General features: G+C 49.3%; 1 protein-coding gene across 1 annotated transcript in view; it reads left to right on the forward strand.

Annotated features, from left to right (window-relative positions):
• Window positions 1–1,255: 1,255 nt before the first annotated feature.
• The window catches only part of VAV3 (vav guanine nucleotide exchange factor 3), a gene marked incomplete at its 5' end in the record, with an annotated part of 160,739 nt that continues 146,787 nt past the window's right edge, over window positions 1,256–15,207 (forward strand). Inside the window, one exon of the mRNA XM_084290678.1 lies at window positions 1,256–1,459. Within this exon, the coding sequence (XP_084146804.1) occupies window positions 1,256–1,459 (204 nt within the window). The remainder of the gene's footprint in view (window positions 1,460–15,207) is intronic.

Below are 15,207 nucleotides of genomic sequence, written 5' to 3' on the forward strand. Positions count from 1 at the left end.
TACTGGGGAAAACCACAGGATCATTAAGGTCAGAAAAGACCTCCAAGACCATCTGATCCAACCATCACCCTACCACCACTGTCCCTAAAAAGCATGTCCCTAAATACTACCTCTAACCTTTCCTTGAACACCCCCAGGGACAGTGACACCACCACCTCCCTGGGCAACCCGTCCCAATGCCTGACTGCTCTTTCTGAGAAGAAATGCCTCCTAATTTCCAACCTGAACCTCCCCTGGTGCAACTTGAGGCCATTCCCTCTAGTCCTGTCACTAGTGACTTGTGAGAAGAGGCCGACCCCCAGCTCCCACAGCTTCCTCTCAGGCAGTTGCAGAGAGCAATGAGGCCTCCCCTGAGCCTCCTCTTCTCCAGACTGAACACCCCCAGTTCCCTCAGCCGCCCCTCACAGGATTTATGTTCCAGAACCTTCCCCAGCTTCGTAGCCCTCCTCTGGACATACTCCAGGGCCTTGATTCTTGTAGTGAGGGGCCCAAAGCTGAAAAATGTACTGGAGGTGCAGCCTCCCCAGAGCTGGGTGCAGGGGGCTGATCCCCTCCCTGGCCCTGCTATTCCTGACACAAGCCAGGGTCCTGATGGAAATGCCTGAAGGACAGGGCTGTCACTCGCAGGAATGGTGAAGCAGCGTTTCAAAACACTGGAAACATGTGGATGGGCTGTTAGGCCTCAGCTTGTGAAATCCATTCCCAGAAATTGTACATTAATTCTTGGAGAAATTAAGAGCTTTTGTGGGGTTAGTTTTCTCAGAAAGCGCTGTCGGGCTCTTCAGGGAGGAAACACGAAAATGAGGGATAGCTGTGGATAATCACGGCTGTGTCGTGCTGTCGGAAGGTGTTCTCATACTGGATTGTTTTTTCCCTCAGAGCGGCACGTTAATAACACTTCAAGTGTTTTCTGGTTACGAAAAACAGCCTTTTTAACAGAAAAGGGAAGGTGCTTTGTACCCTGCTGACAGGCTCCTTTCGCAGAAGCCGCCCCCGGCGCTGCTGGCGGGGGGCAGCGCTGCCTTTTCCCCCGGGGCTGTGGGGGGGACCTGACCCCGTTTGGGGCCGCTCCCGGCCGCTGCCGAGCCCCGGCGCTGCCCCAGCGCCTCCCGCAGCCCGTGGGGGCGGCGGGGCCCGGGGCCGGGTGGGCTCCGCCCGGCGGGGGCGGCACCGGGGCGGAGCGGGGCGGCGGCAGCGGGCCGGCAGCGGGCCGGCAGCGGCGGGGTGGCCGCGGGGCGGCCGCAGCATGGCCGGGATGGAGCCGTGGAAGCAGTGCGGGCAGTGGCTGATCAGCTGCAAGGTGCTGCCGCCCAACCACCGGGTGACCTGGGACACGGCGCAGGTCTTCGACCTGGCGCAGACGCTGCGCGACGGCGTGCTGCTCTGCCAGCTGCTCAACAACCTGCGCGGCCACTCCATCAACCTCAAGGAGATCAACCTGCGCCCGCAGATGTCCCAGGTGCGGCCGGGGAGGGTTTTTTTTTGGGTGTGGGGGGAGCATCCCTGCTTCCTGTCCCCCCCCCCCCGATCCCTGGGGGCTGGCCCCGGGCTGTGCGCGCTGGGGGCGGCGGGGACGGGGCTCGGGGCTGCGGCACCGCGGGGGCGGCCTCGGGGCCTCCCCGGCACCGGCGGAGCGGATCCGAGCCGGGGGGCCCTGCCCTGGCTTTGGGCGCAGGGAGAGCCCCCGGGGAGCCTCGGTGAGGTAGCAGCGGTGCTGGGTCTGGGTGTCAGGACGGGCATCCCGGCTCCACGGGGAGCTGCTGGGCTTGGGCACACGGGGCTGGTACCCGAGCAGGGCGATGGGCGTGCAGGGGGTGAATCTGGGGAGTTCTCACCTGCCGTGAGCTGCTCCAGCCCCGGGAGGGAACCAGCGCTCGCTGAACGGTGCCAGAGCCTTGGGTTGTGTCTCTGTTATGGTGAGGCTGCTGCCGAAGTGACCCTTCTTCACCTGAGCTTGCAGAGCTATAACCTCCATATGAACTCTTGGAGGTGGCTTCCTGCCCTGTTTCTAAGGGACAAAAGGTGGCCTCACGGTATTACCCAGCGTTATTTGGATAGCTGATTGAATCCGCTGCAGTTAGAGCTTAATGCTCCTTGCCTGGGCCAACATCACTTAATTTTATTTTTGATGAATAAAAGCTGTGCCAGGCTGCTTCTGAGTATCGAAACGTTTTGTCTTCCTTGATTGGAGCAGGTTGAGAATTGTTAAGGTTCATATCTACTTCTCTGAGCTTGTAGTTGGAGATCTTGGATGATTTATGAGCTCGAACTTGAGCTCTGTATGTGCCCAGCGTGGACACTGACACTTCCCAGCCCCAACCACTGCTGCCTTGCCCGCTCAGTGCCCGAGGAACCTGCGGTGCTGCCAGCTGCTCTCACTGGGGTGCGTTTCTGCCCTGCGCTGCTTCCACCCTTGCAAACAGGGAGCTGTTGCTGGGTCAAAACCTGTAGTGGCTAAACCTACCCTCCTGTTACCTTCATCTTCTGTGAGATCGAGGTTTGTTGGTCTTTGTGAGGTTCTGGGGGGTTTAATGGAAGTCTCTTGGAGGAGGTACTTCTTGCTGGAAAGGATCATTCTGTGAGGATTTCAGATATTGTCATTAAAAATGCAGTAAGGCAAAATTCGGCAGGCTGCTTCTAGTTTGCTGCTGAGACTGTGAAGGCAGCTTAGCAATAACTTAGGCTGACTCTCAGAGGCTTTCAGATGATTAGTCTTGAGCTAGTTGGGGTGCGCAGAGCTGAGCCTTAGTGACTTTTGTCAGAATAACACCTGCCAATAGACTGACGTGTTTGGTGTACTGTAGGGTCTCAGGGGCACATAAAAACACTAGGTGATGCTCCACTGCTTGTGAGGCAGTGATTTATGGGCACACAGTGATTTATGGGCATGGGGTGCCAGGGCAGACGTGGCATTGGGATGCCGGTGGTCCCAGCCCCTGGTCGGGTAGCCTGCTCCAATGTCCTGCTGCGTCTGTGCTGCCTAGCTGAGCTGTTTGAGCCTCACGTGGCCCTTCTGTGCTGTCTTCTAAAATTGAGCTGTGGCTCCCCTCTGTCATGATCCGACGCTGTTTGTGCTGCGCAGCCTTCGAACGGTCAGGGGGTTCTTGCAGCAGTCCTTGGGCGATAAACCCAGAGAATGAGAGGTGGATGAGAGCTCCACGAATGGGTCTGGTGGGAGGTGGGCTGCCTGATTTGTGTCTCAGCTTGTGCTGCTGCTGCCGTTTATCAGGCCTGTCCCTGTGAACCAAGTTTTGGTGGCTCGGGGGCTGGTTCTGAGGCCGCCAGCACTGAAGGACAGGACGGCGCGGTGCTGCCCCGGGCAGGCCGGGAAGCAGGCGCCAGCTCTGCCGGGAGAGCCGAGTCTCCTCCGTTTCGTTACACGTTTATTTTGTTCCTGAGTGAATGTGGCAGATCAAATGTCTGTAATGCTCATCCGTGCTGCCCTGTACATCCTGGTAACGCATTAAAAGCTACACCAGGAGTGTGGAGGGGTTGTGCTTGCTGTCACTTCTGCAGAGGCTGCTTCTCGCCAGGGGGGCCTCGTGCGCTGGACCAGGAGCCCTGCTCAGCTGCTGTCGGTGCTCGGGGCAGGGGCAGAAACAGACTCCTGGTGCCCAGTATTGCTGCACAGACTCGTGCCTGACCTAAAGGCAGTGGGTATGGTCTGCTTTACGGGCTGGCCAACACGGGAACTGCATGTCTTGGTGCCACCACCAGCCATGCACTTTGTCACAGCTGTCCTCAGGGGTGGGCTGTTCGGTGCACCTGAAAGCCGTGGATTCAGCCCCTCTGCCTGCCTGGAGATAATGCCTGGGTGACAGGAGTGTCTGTGCTTCTAGATGGCAAAACAAGGGATTCGGGCGCTATTTGGATGTTGGCTGTTGCTGCCTGCGTTTCTGTGCTTGTGACAGTACGTTCGGTTCCTGCAAGTTGTCCTCTGAAGAACAAAGCTGATGGAGTCAGTTATGCAGAAAGCAAGCCCCAGATGCGAAAGCCTGAACCTTGCCTTCGTGAAGGACAGCAGGGTTGTTGCTGTGCTAATGAATCTCCCAGCGCTGGGTCTCCAGCTGAGCGCTGCCTTCTGCCTGAGACGCTGCCGTGGCACAGTGCGAGGTCGTGTGTGAAAAATGCCACGTGGGCTGTGTGTGGGAATGGGAGCTGCTGCCTTCAGGGACTTTCTCGTCCAGGTTTTTCACCACAACTGTGAAGAACGGCAGTGTGTGGCCTCTGGCAAGAGCTCTTGTGTCAGGGCTGCAGAGCACTTCACTGCCTGACCTCTGAAGGGCTGTAGCACCACGAGTTGTCATTTCCACCCAGTGTGCGCACAGTCAGCGAAGGGAATTCTGAAGACAGATCACAGAGTGTCTCCTGGGCTTGGAAACCAATTACAGGGGGGTCTGAGAGCTGGTAGTGGCATTGTGAAAGCCGTCTTACTGCAGGCATGCTCTTTACCATGTGAAGAGGGTTGAAACAGGTTGCTGAGATGTGAGCTGCTGCGTGTCGAAGCCCCGCACGAGTGCTGGGTGGCGGTGAGACGAGGATGGAGCTGTTCACTGCCGCCAGTCACTGTGCCCAGATGCCTCTTCGTGGGTAACGTGGGCTGGGGAAAACAGCAAAAATAGAAGTGATCCATAACAGAGAGCACTAATCCTAATGTTTCATCTTGATCATACAAGAACTTGAATAATTTATCAACAGAAATTTAAAACCTAAATCAGCGGATTACAGTGGATTTGCAGATGTCATCTGTTCAATGCTTATCTACTATCTTTAATACTTTGTAAACTCGTTTTGAAATGGTTTTTGCAAGGCATTTAGTTAGCTTATGAGAGATTGCTCAACAGGAAAACTGCACTTAGTGCAATACTGGCGAGGGAGTTCGCTAAAGGAGATGTTGACATAGGTTAAATATTAAAAATAACTATTTCCTATTATTCTAATAAAAATAAACAGAACATCCCTCGGTTTGTATTACAAGTTCAAATGTCTTCTAATTTTAGGGAGTTATTTGGTGTGACCGTGTGGCGCAGGGAAGTTCGCGATCCTTGTATCCGTGTGATGTTTTTGGGTGGCATCTGAGCATCGAGAAAAAGCCACTTGCTTTTTATTCCAAATGTTGGCATAGGAGAGCATGTCAAGTGTCGGGTATCAAACGTCGCTTACCACGTGTGGAGGAGCAAACTGGAAGCATCTCTTGACTCTGTGCCACCGGTTTGAGAGTTGTTCTGAAACTGCCAAACCTCTTGGGCTTGAGCTGGTTCCGTTTTTATGGGCGTAATAAGAGTGTGAGTAAAACAAAATAAACACCTTGGAGCTATTTAAAGCTGAATGTTCAGTGCAATTGGTTTCATTTTTTGAACTTTTCAACCTTGTCAATCTGTTCGCTTCCTTGCTGGTACCTCAGCCCACGTAATGCCTCTAACAGTTGACCTTATGTCAGTGATTCATCTGAAGGAGAGCTGTTATCCGTGGGGGATGTATGTTACACACATGATACACACGTGTGTCTTCTGCAGGTTGGACTTGGGAAATAAGCTATTTTAAACAAATACCTCCTCAAAGCAAAACCTTAACACGACCTCTGCTTCGTGCTAAGAAAAGCGACTGACAGCAAGCGAGTGACCCAGTTTTTGTAGGTGGTTCTGCTTACCTTGAGATGGAGAAAATAACATTGGAGAACTGCCACAGTATTTCTTGGTTCAGGTTGATTAGTTTTGGTTGCAGGGGGAAGGGAAGACTGCAGTTGTGCTATATTTGTGTTGTAAAGCTTATTTTGCATGCTATATTTATCGAAGAGGTATTACATGCAGAATATGCATCTCGCCAAGAGTTGCCTGAAATGTCACCTCCCGCACGAAGCTGTGGTGGGCTGGGAGCTGTGCAGTGCGTTCACAGGAACCATGTTCCTACTGGTTCCTCGGAGATGCCGTGGTGTTGGTTATCAGCAGGTAACTACTCAGTGTCGGTGGGGTGCTGCTCTGTCGGGGAGAAGCCAGGTTATTCCCTTGTGCGACAAAGGTGGGGTGCCTGTGGCAGTGGGAAGGGCTGTGTCGGAGACAGAAAGAGGAGAGGGAAGGGGCCTGTAAGAAGTAGGGGGAAAAAAATCAGAAGAAACTAGTATGCACTGGAGAGAAGGGTCAGGAAAAGCTGGGAGGTGGATCTGAAGGGGCATCAGCCTGTGGGATGCGTTGGGATGTTGAGAGAAGACTGAAGATAGGATTTAAGTTTTCTGCCTCGTTAAATACAGCTCCTGTGTGCAGGGACAGGGGGCTCGTGGCCGCACGCAGGCAGGGAGGTCCTGGCTCGTGCCCTGCGTTGCGTGGGGGCCTCTGAGTGCAGAGGAAGATGTGCTGGTTTGTTCGGTCACTGGCAGGCTTACCTTGAAGTGTATTTATTGCCTGATACTCCGCAAGGGGTCAGTTTTTGAACTGGCTCCTCCCAATGCTAAGTTTGTAGTTCTTTAAACAGAACACAACCAACACTTCCCCCCTGCACCAAAAACCTTTGATTTTTTTCTTAAATTTCCCTTCCTATTGCTCCAAAGCAGCATCGTAGTACTTCCATATTATTCCATAATATTCCACAATAGTGTTTCCCATTACCCTATACTGTGTTATTTCAGCACTTCAGAAATTGTTTCACAAGGAAAAGTATGAATTGATGTATACTTTGGCAAAATGTCTAGTATTTTTTTGTGCTTTCCAGTTTACTCAGCGTCATCTGGAGCTACCTTTCCTTTCCTCTTACTTGTCTTTGACAAGTTTAAGACTTCAGGCATTGTAAAATACCAGCTGTTTGTAACGGCTTGCAATATATAAAGTGTAATCTAAACTGTTATCTTTATCGTAATGTTCTGAATTTTTATGTTTCTGAGAAAGATATTCCCTCAAAGCTCAGTGAATGCTGCCGACTCCGGTTCAGTATCAGGTGAGAACATGCACTGCAGGCAAATGGAAGGGAACGACCCTTTCTTTCATCCTGTATTAAATGACAGCAGTGAATGTGTTGGTGACATGAAACACAGAAGGATTATTAACAGGATATTTGATTCTCTGTGTTTTCAGAACATGAAGCCTTAGTCACAAATTGTGTAATAGAGCAGTATCATCACAATTTGTATGAGAGCCACTCATTTAAAACGCTTGCAGACCTGCAAGTATGAACTAATGGAATTGGGGAAGTGACATTCAGCTGTCTTGTTTTATGATACAGGGATTTCAGACCTGGAAGTTACTGCTACTTCTAATCAGAATTTTGTTTTATATTTGGTTAGTCTGCCATTACCTATTTTTCTGCTACTTTTATCTTCTCTAAATATCACTTGAAAGATATTTCAGGTGATAGAGGGAACATGGTTTGGTGTCCTAAAGAAACAAACAACATGCGTATTTGAGGTAGGTGCTATAATAAGGTGTTATCTGAAAAACAAAACAAAAACCCAGCTCCACAACCAAAATGAAGTGTTTTTAAGGCATGTTTTTAACTGGTGAAGCTTAACACAGGATAAGTTGACTTGTATTGCCAAAATCCTTAGATATGCCATTTAATCCTTGATACGACCACATTTATTCATCCGTTTCAGTTCTGCAAGGCCATGCACGGAGTAATCTGTGCGTAGGGCACCGTGTGCCACTGGTGGCTTTCACATTCACATCACTTCGAGGCGAGAAGCAGCCTTACAGCCAGCTACAGCAGTCATTAGAGCTTGGCCCTGGCATCCTTTGGCTGTTGGAGCAGCCTGGTTTCACTGTCAGGTAGGAAACCTGGTGCTAAAACACTGCCCACACTCTAAGTTAATACAGTAATAACGCACAGGCTGTGAGGACGCTGTCAGTTTCTTCTGTTTGCTTAGTCTAGAAGTAAATTACACTTAAATACTCCAGGGATTGGCAGTGAATCCCCCCAGCTATTGCTCTCCATAGCCGTGGTGCCTTGTATCAGCGAAGGATGGCCGTGTTGCTTTTCCCCCTGAATTCCTCAGGGTGTGAGTGCCTCTGACTGTGGTGTGGGGTGGTTCAAGCAGGTAGAGGAGCACAGCGCTGCTGCACGGATGTGCCTGGCAGACTTCAGGCCTCTCTGGGTGGAGGTGCAGTGGTGACGTAGCCCTACTGTGAGCTGTAACTCGGGGTGAGCGCTGAGCGTCCTACTCAAATCTGTAGGAATTAGCTCAAGCTTTGAATGCCTTCATCTGGGAGAACAAGGGGGAAGCAGAGAACACCAGTGGGAACGTTGAAGCTGCTGCCTGCAGCTCCTTCAGCTCTCGGGCCAGCAGACAGGCTGGGAAGTGCCCCTGCATGCTGCTGCCTTTGGGCACCCGGTCAGTTGCTGTCTGCTTGGCTGAAGAAGAATTTCCTGCAGGCTTTGAGAACCTGATTTGTATTTAGGCAGATATTTTGAAAACCGCTTGGTGCTTCTTTGAGGCTTAAGTTCTGCATTTTGGAGAGCAGTGTTGGTTTTGCTAAATTGCACCCAGTTGAGTGAGGGAACATTTAAGTTTCACTTTCTTTTAGTGGTTTACCCTCTGGACAGAGTGAGGTGGTATTTCAGGTTGCATAGTGTACTTCTGAACTGGCAATTGCTTATTTAAAAAAATTTTTTTTTGAACAATCCTGTTGAGCCTTGATTTCCCACCTATTTCTCCTCTTGTCTTGCTTGTTGTGGGTCACTCCCAGGTTTTGGGAAGCTTGGCATGAAGTTACAGTGCTGGGCCTTGCCCAGGGAGCTTGCTGGGGATGGATGTCCTCACAGGGCTGGCTGTTCCAGGGTGTTCCTAGGGCATTTTAAGAAGCAGAGGCTACGTTCAGACATCAGGTGGGCTCTGACAGCTGTGTAGATGTCAGGAGATGTGATGGAGGCTGGGAGCCCTGAATGGGGCTCACCTGAGCCATTTTTGAGCACTATCTGGTCCCTCTTATGTCCTGCTGTGCTTTGTGTCCACCAGAAAGATGTGAACTGATGTCAGTTGCTGCAGGCAGCCATGAGCAAGTTATTCAGGGCCCGTGCTCAGTCGCGTTGCTGCTGTGCCTGGCAGCACTGCCTACGGTGGCGTGTTTCCTGTGGGCTGTGCCGAGGCCACAAGACTTCACCATGAAGTACTCTGAGCAGGTGGCAGCCTTTGTGAAAGCTGAGGTTTGACTCCACACTTCTTCCCTGCAGCGTCTTTGGGTGGTACTGCTGGTGAGATGGGCTCTGTCTTACGGCGTGCCGGCACCTACAGGCTGCAGGATTCACCAAAGCATTACAGAAGTGGCTCCAGTAATCCTGCTGTAATGCCTCTGCGCTTGTATCAGTCCTGTAGGTTCCCCTTCCTGCAGAAGAGCCTCCTAAGTTGATTGGCAGAGATGAAAGCCTTCAATGAGGACCTGAGCAGACATAAGGGGAGAGGGCACGGGCAGAGGCAGGAGCAGCTGAGCCGTGCTCCTGTGCCGGGCATCACCCAGAGCAGCAGCCTGGAGAGAGCCTCGGATCCGGCCCTGCCGAGCCGTAATTGAGCAGCTTCGCAGACCCCTGGGAAATCTGGTTAATTTATATGATCTATGGCTGCTTCTCTGAGAATTTAGGCTTCTGTAGCTTGCAAGCCCCATAGTGCATCATGTTGTTTCAAGGGCACAAAGCGTTAGCAATAGTAAATGGAACACGACTTGCTGCCTAGTGTTAGAAATATTTATTAAGGAATAAAAAAGCACTCTTGCAGTTCTGTGTGGGATTCCCAATTACAATGGCATAGGATTCCTGGATTTTTTTAAAGAAATGGTAAGTTGTTTGCCTTCTCCGAATGAGAGAAATATAAGAAAATAGCTGCTAAAAACAAAACAAACAAACCATCACACAACTGAAACGAGGAGTGCGTTTTGTACTGTTCTCCCTTAGCACCCCTTGATAGGCATGGGCTGGGAGGAGTAGGTCCTTTTTCTATCAGCAGCGTAATGATGGCCATGAAATCGTGTGGCCTGGGGTTAGCGGTGACCGAAGGGTGAAATGTTCCCCTTTAGGGCACAGCTGGTGTGCGGTAGGGTTTTTCTTGCACACCCACTGATGGTGGCTGCCGGTAGTTAAGGTCTTGGTCTTTCCTTCTCAGACCTCGGTTGCCATTTCTGTGCTGTGGGAGTTCAGGCCTGGGGAATTGTTCCCAAAAATTTTTGTTTGGAAATCCAGCTCCTGGGTGATGCATCATCTTAATTCTAGCGAGGAGTCGTGGTTTCGTTTCATGTTGTCTGTGAAACCCGTAGTGGAGCAGTTCTGCAAGAAAATTAAACCTCAGAAGGTTTTGCAGGAATGTCATCCCTGAGAGATGTTCTCTAAGCTATTTGGAAAAGAAATGCAGTACTCAGTTTTTCCTGTTTCATGCTGAGTATCATTAGAGTTTGACCTTAAAATTCAGTGTTTCAGTGAAGTCACATTGAAATTTGCACTTGAACATGCCTTTCATCTTGATCTGAAATAGCAGCAGATTTTGAAGTGTTAGGATTACTGTAGGATATCTCATTTCCCTGTCAGCTCTGCTAGTGATAACCTCTCCTCAATTTGCCTTGCTTTTCACGTTTTTCTCCGTTGACTCAGGCGGCTTGATCTCACTTATTGGAACCGGGTGCCCTGGCTGCTCTGTGATTACTAAGAGGCATTGCTCCGACAGGTCTGGTTGCTTTAGGGGGGGGATTTTTCCTTTCCTCTTGTCTCTGCTTCTCCCTCGCTTTGAGTCATCTCAGTCCTGCAGCTTTTTCTGCTCCCTCCGCCCTCGTGCTGGGCTGGTGCCTTCACCTTCTTCATTCGCCTTGCCCCCACCCGCCCGGGTGTTTTCTCGTCTCTCCGGTGCATCTGTTTCCTCTTTAGCTTCTTTCCTGATGCTTTTTCTTCCTTTCAGCTGGTTTCCCTGCCCTGTTGTCCTGCTGGCCTCATCTCCCCGCAGATCCTCCACAACCTGTTTCCTGCGTGCCCTCCGGATGCCGCTTCCCGCGTGGCTGCCGGGTGGGAGGGCTCGTGGCGGAGCCGAGCTCCTCTGTGAGCACAGGCGGGGTGTCCAACACACCAACACCAGGCCATACTTGAACAGAAGTCCCACGTTAGGCTGTTTGCAACTACTTTTCAGCAATTAGTTTTCATAAATGGTGATAACTGGTAAAAGGATAGCAATTTTCAACATTGCTGCTTCCTTCCCGTTGCAGCCAGAGGCTCCACCACATGAGTGTGTCCCCAAAATTGCTTCGTTTTTCCCACTTGCTCCAGACAATGGGGCAGAGCACTCCAGTGGGGGGTGATGAGGATGGAAGCCGGGGCTGGGAGTCTGCAAGGTGAATCGGGCACTGCTGCTGGGAGCTGTTCCTTCTGAAGGCAGCACCACGTGGCTCCTGCCGTCCCACCACGCTCGGGAGGTTTGTGCCACTGCAGCAGTGCTTGGGTCTTTTTTTTTTTTCTGGGTTTGTGTCCTGAGGGAGCAGTTGGGGCTGGGAACGATGGTTATTTTTAACCACTTTTCTTTTTTCAGATTGATTTTCTGTGTTGCTTGCAAGGCAGAAATTGCCAGTCCTGCTGGCCGGCATGCTCATCGCGCAGCTCTCGTGTTGGGCATCCATCTCCAGGGTTTCTTTTCCTTTCCCAGTAAGCTCTACTCACTCTTCAGGTGCTGGTAGAGGTGACAATTTTAGTTCTGCTTCCCAGGTTGGAGCTGGGAGCACTACTTGGAAAAATAAACAATAGAAAATAGTTTGAGGACTTTAATTGGCCTCCCTCTGGCTGAGGACTTTCTGAGCTGTCAAAGGATTTCCAACAGGGTGGTGTCCCTGAGGGATTACCTCGATGACTAATGGTAACTGTAAATCAGTAAACGGAGAAATCAGGTTAGATGGAAAGTTAAAAATAACTTCATTGGAGATCACTTAGAAGCTATATTCAGACCTCCGTTTGTTTCTTCAGGTTCGAAGCTTTTGTGGTAGTGATTTTTAACTAAGGAAGTTCCTTTAAAAATTGAAGTACTCTTTAATTTAATCCTGTTAGTTCCCAGCCATTATCGTGTCTCTGTAGTCACTTACCAATGTGTTTAGTCTCATAAGTTTCCGCCTGTGCATAAAGGCAGCGATGATGCTAATTGCCTTGTCTTGGGGGGATGCTATCGTGCGTGTCATCTACACTTTGACCTGTTCCACTGAATTCCTGATGCTGCTTCTGTGGGGTTTTCTCGGGTTTTCTGTCGAATACCCTTTTTCCTGTCTACAGAATGTTAAGAGTTGGCTATGAATTCATGAAGGTGTTTCTGTGCTTTGGGAAGTAACGCTGCACCTCGGCCTGTGCCTGAGCCTTTTGTGAAATAATGTGGATTTCAAGGTTGCTTATGTTTGCAGGCAGAAGTAAACTGAAGAACTCGAGTGACTGCAGGTGTGCTGTAGAGGTGCATCATTACCAGATACATGGTAGGTCTGCCCAGCAGGCAGACTGGGCAGTAACCTGACTTGGTGAAACAGAACTGGAGGTAGGACGATGCATTTGTTTACTGGTTCTCTGCAGGAGTCAAAAAGAAATCAGAAATCGGCCGCAGTGGCAAGGCATACAGGTGTTAACAGGGAACATCATTTGAATCAGAAGATGTAAGACTTGCTCTCTACTCTAGAGCTTGGATTGCCCTCAACTACTCACTTTCATAGCTCTGCTCTCAAGTAGCAGTCATGCTAATTGATCTCCCTATAAACGTGCTTTGAATGTTTCTCCAAGTCTTTAATAGGTTTAAAACTATTTCCTGCTACATAGGTCTTGTGATTCACAAAAAAGAAGTGCAATCATCTAGTGTTACACTTACTGTATTATTGCTTACATAGGCTCATAAATATTACCCCTACAATCCAATTGTTGTTTTAACTTGTGTTTTTGGTTTAAAAAAAAAAAAGTGTGAGAAGTTGCATGTCCTAGCTGTGGTAATGCTGCTGAAAATGGATGGGTGGATAAGAACTGCATGGACACTTTGTAAGCCCCCTGTTATCCTTAGAATAACTTTCCTGGTGAATTACAGAGAATGGACTTAGAGTAAATTCAGTTAGCTCATTGCTGGCAGCGTGTAACTTGACTGGGGTTCAGCATGTGAGGTGAACTTGTTTCCTTGAGCTGCAAAGGTTTTTAGAGCCTGCGGGAGAGCTTGTCGCGGAGACGTACCGAGATGCTGCGGCTTGTGACGGAGCTGCTAAGCCTGGGGTGTGCATCTCGAGCTGGGTTCTGGTAGACCCGTGAGTCACGTTTGGAGATCAGTCAGCACGGTCAGTTGTGTGTGGCACAGCACTGAGTCACAGCCTTGTGAGTTTCCAGTCCTTGGTGTAGAAAATACCCACGTGGCTGCCCCTATGGCTTCACTTAGAAATGAATGAGTGGTATAAATGTTCAATAACTAAGCTATATACTTCAGGTCCCTACCCTATTTTTGCCTTGTTTAAAAAAAAATAATAAAAAAAGAGCTGATGTGCTCTTTCTTAAACAGATGTTCAGAAGTAACACGTAACTGTTACAAATGGAGAAAGGCTAGTTTCTGAAAAAACACACACCACAATTGGGATTTCAATAAAAACTATGATACTGACACAGAACTAGCTGCAAGGGTCTATTCTAATTGTCTCGCCTCTTCACTGCCCGTGTTTCACATAGCCTCACTCCTGATTCATTCAAAACGATGTTACTAAATCACTTTTCTGTCTCATTGTTCACACTGTTTTCTTCACCGAACAGACAGGTTTGTTGCTACAAGGACTCCTCGCTGCTGCCCTGCTTATCTGGCTTCAGAGGGGAGAATTGGCCTTGCAGTTTTATCATGTCCACAGGTCTGAAAATAACTCTTACTCTCTCCCCTGTGCCGAGAACTATCTCCATACAGAGGCAGAGGAAAATCTGTCCTTGTTATAAATTCCCAGTTCCAAACTACCGATGCATTGATTTTGGCATTCTTTCTAATCTCCACCTGCTTGGTTGGCTCACCAACCTATCGTGCCTTTCAGAGGACAGGAGCTGGTCCAGGACCGTGCTGTATTTTATTTACTTTTTCTTCTATTTTGCTGACTAGTCTGTAGAATAGAACAACACCAAACAATCAGTTGCAAGCTTAGGCTTTCTGGACATTGTTATAGCTTAGCTCCAGTACTTGTTTTTAGTGTTAGATAAAAAGCAAACATCCAAAGGAATCACTTGTGTTTAAGTGATGTTCTGGTAGGCATTTAGTGAAGTGGTGCTGTTCAGAGGTCTGAAAGTATGTTACAGCAGCTGCTTGTATTGGATTTGAATGTGTTCTTTTGTGTAATAGCTAAAGAAAAAAACACACAAAACTGCCTACAGCTTGCAGGCAGGCAAATGCTTTCACTGACTCTACAATATGTTGCTGTGTTTTCCTTTTTGTATGCATCAGTGCCAAAACTAGTTACAGATTACGGCTCATGCAAACATTTTTTTAGCCATGACAAGAGTGACTGTTGGTGTTTGTGTGGTTCTGTGCAAATATGCAGTGTCTTCTCTGATTTTAGTGTGCTTTTTAAACTTAATTTTATTGATGTTATTAAGTTCAGGATGATGGGGATGCTTCTGGTTAAAAAAAAAAAGTTGATTTCTGCATCCTCCAAGCATATGTTGCTGCTAAAATAGTAAGTGGATTTGTTCTATCCATATAAGTGCCTTATGATTTTAATAGGCTTAATTAACTGAGTGCAGTAGGCAGGGTTCAGCCCCTTCGCCAGGTTCAGTAGAGCAGCAGCACGCTGCAAAGCGATTTCCTACAGTAGGACTTCTCAACTCCCCTCTGAGCAAGAAGGCTTCCAGCACCCATCTGCATATTCTTTGTAAATTGGAGGGAGAAAAATATAGGCAGGAAACTAATGGCAAGTGTTTATGCAGGCCTTCATTCGGGGATGGAGAATACCTACTGCAGGTGTTCCCGAGGAGGTCTCAGGAGCTTATTTTTTGGGAGGTCACCAGGACACCTGCAGCGACTGGGAGCCATTCAGCGGGAAGTCAATAGCTTGGAGGCTGGGATGGGTTCTGCAAATTGCTTTAGGGTGATCCTTAGCACAGTTCACCATCCCGTGACCCTGCAAGTACTGTGGCAGAACTCAAAGTGTGCTGTACATCTGTAACTGGGATTAGGGTTTGGGTGGAGTACTCTGTAGTTCTTCTCCTGAGATGGCTGCATAGCAGGAGTGAAGGCTGTCACTGCAGGCTGCCTGGGCCTACAAGGAGTTACTATTACGG

Source organism: Netta rufina (genome assembly GCF_964035555.1).
Source record: "Netta rufina genome assembly, chromosome: 8".
NCBI classification, from domain to species: Eukaryota; Metazoa; Chordata; class Aves; order Anseriformes; family Anatidae; genus Netta; species Netta rufina.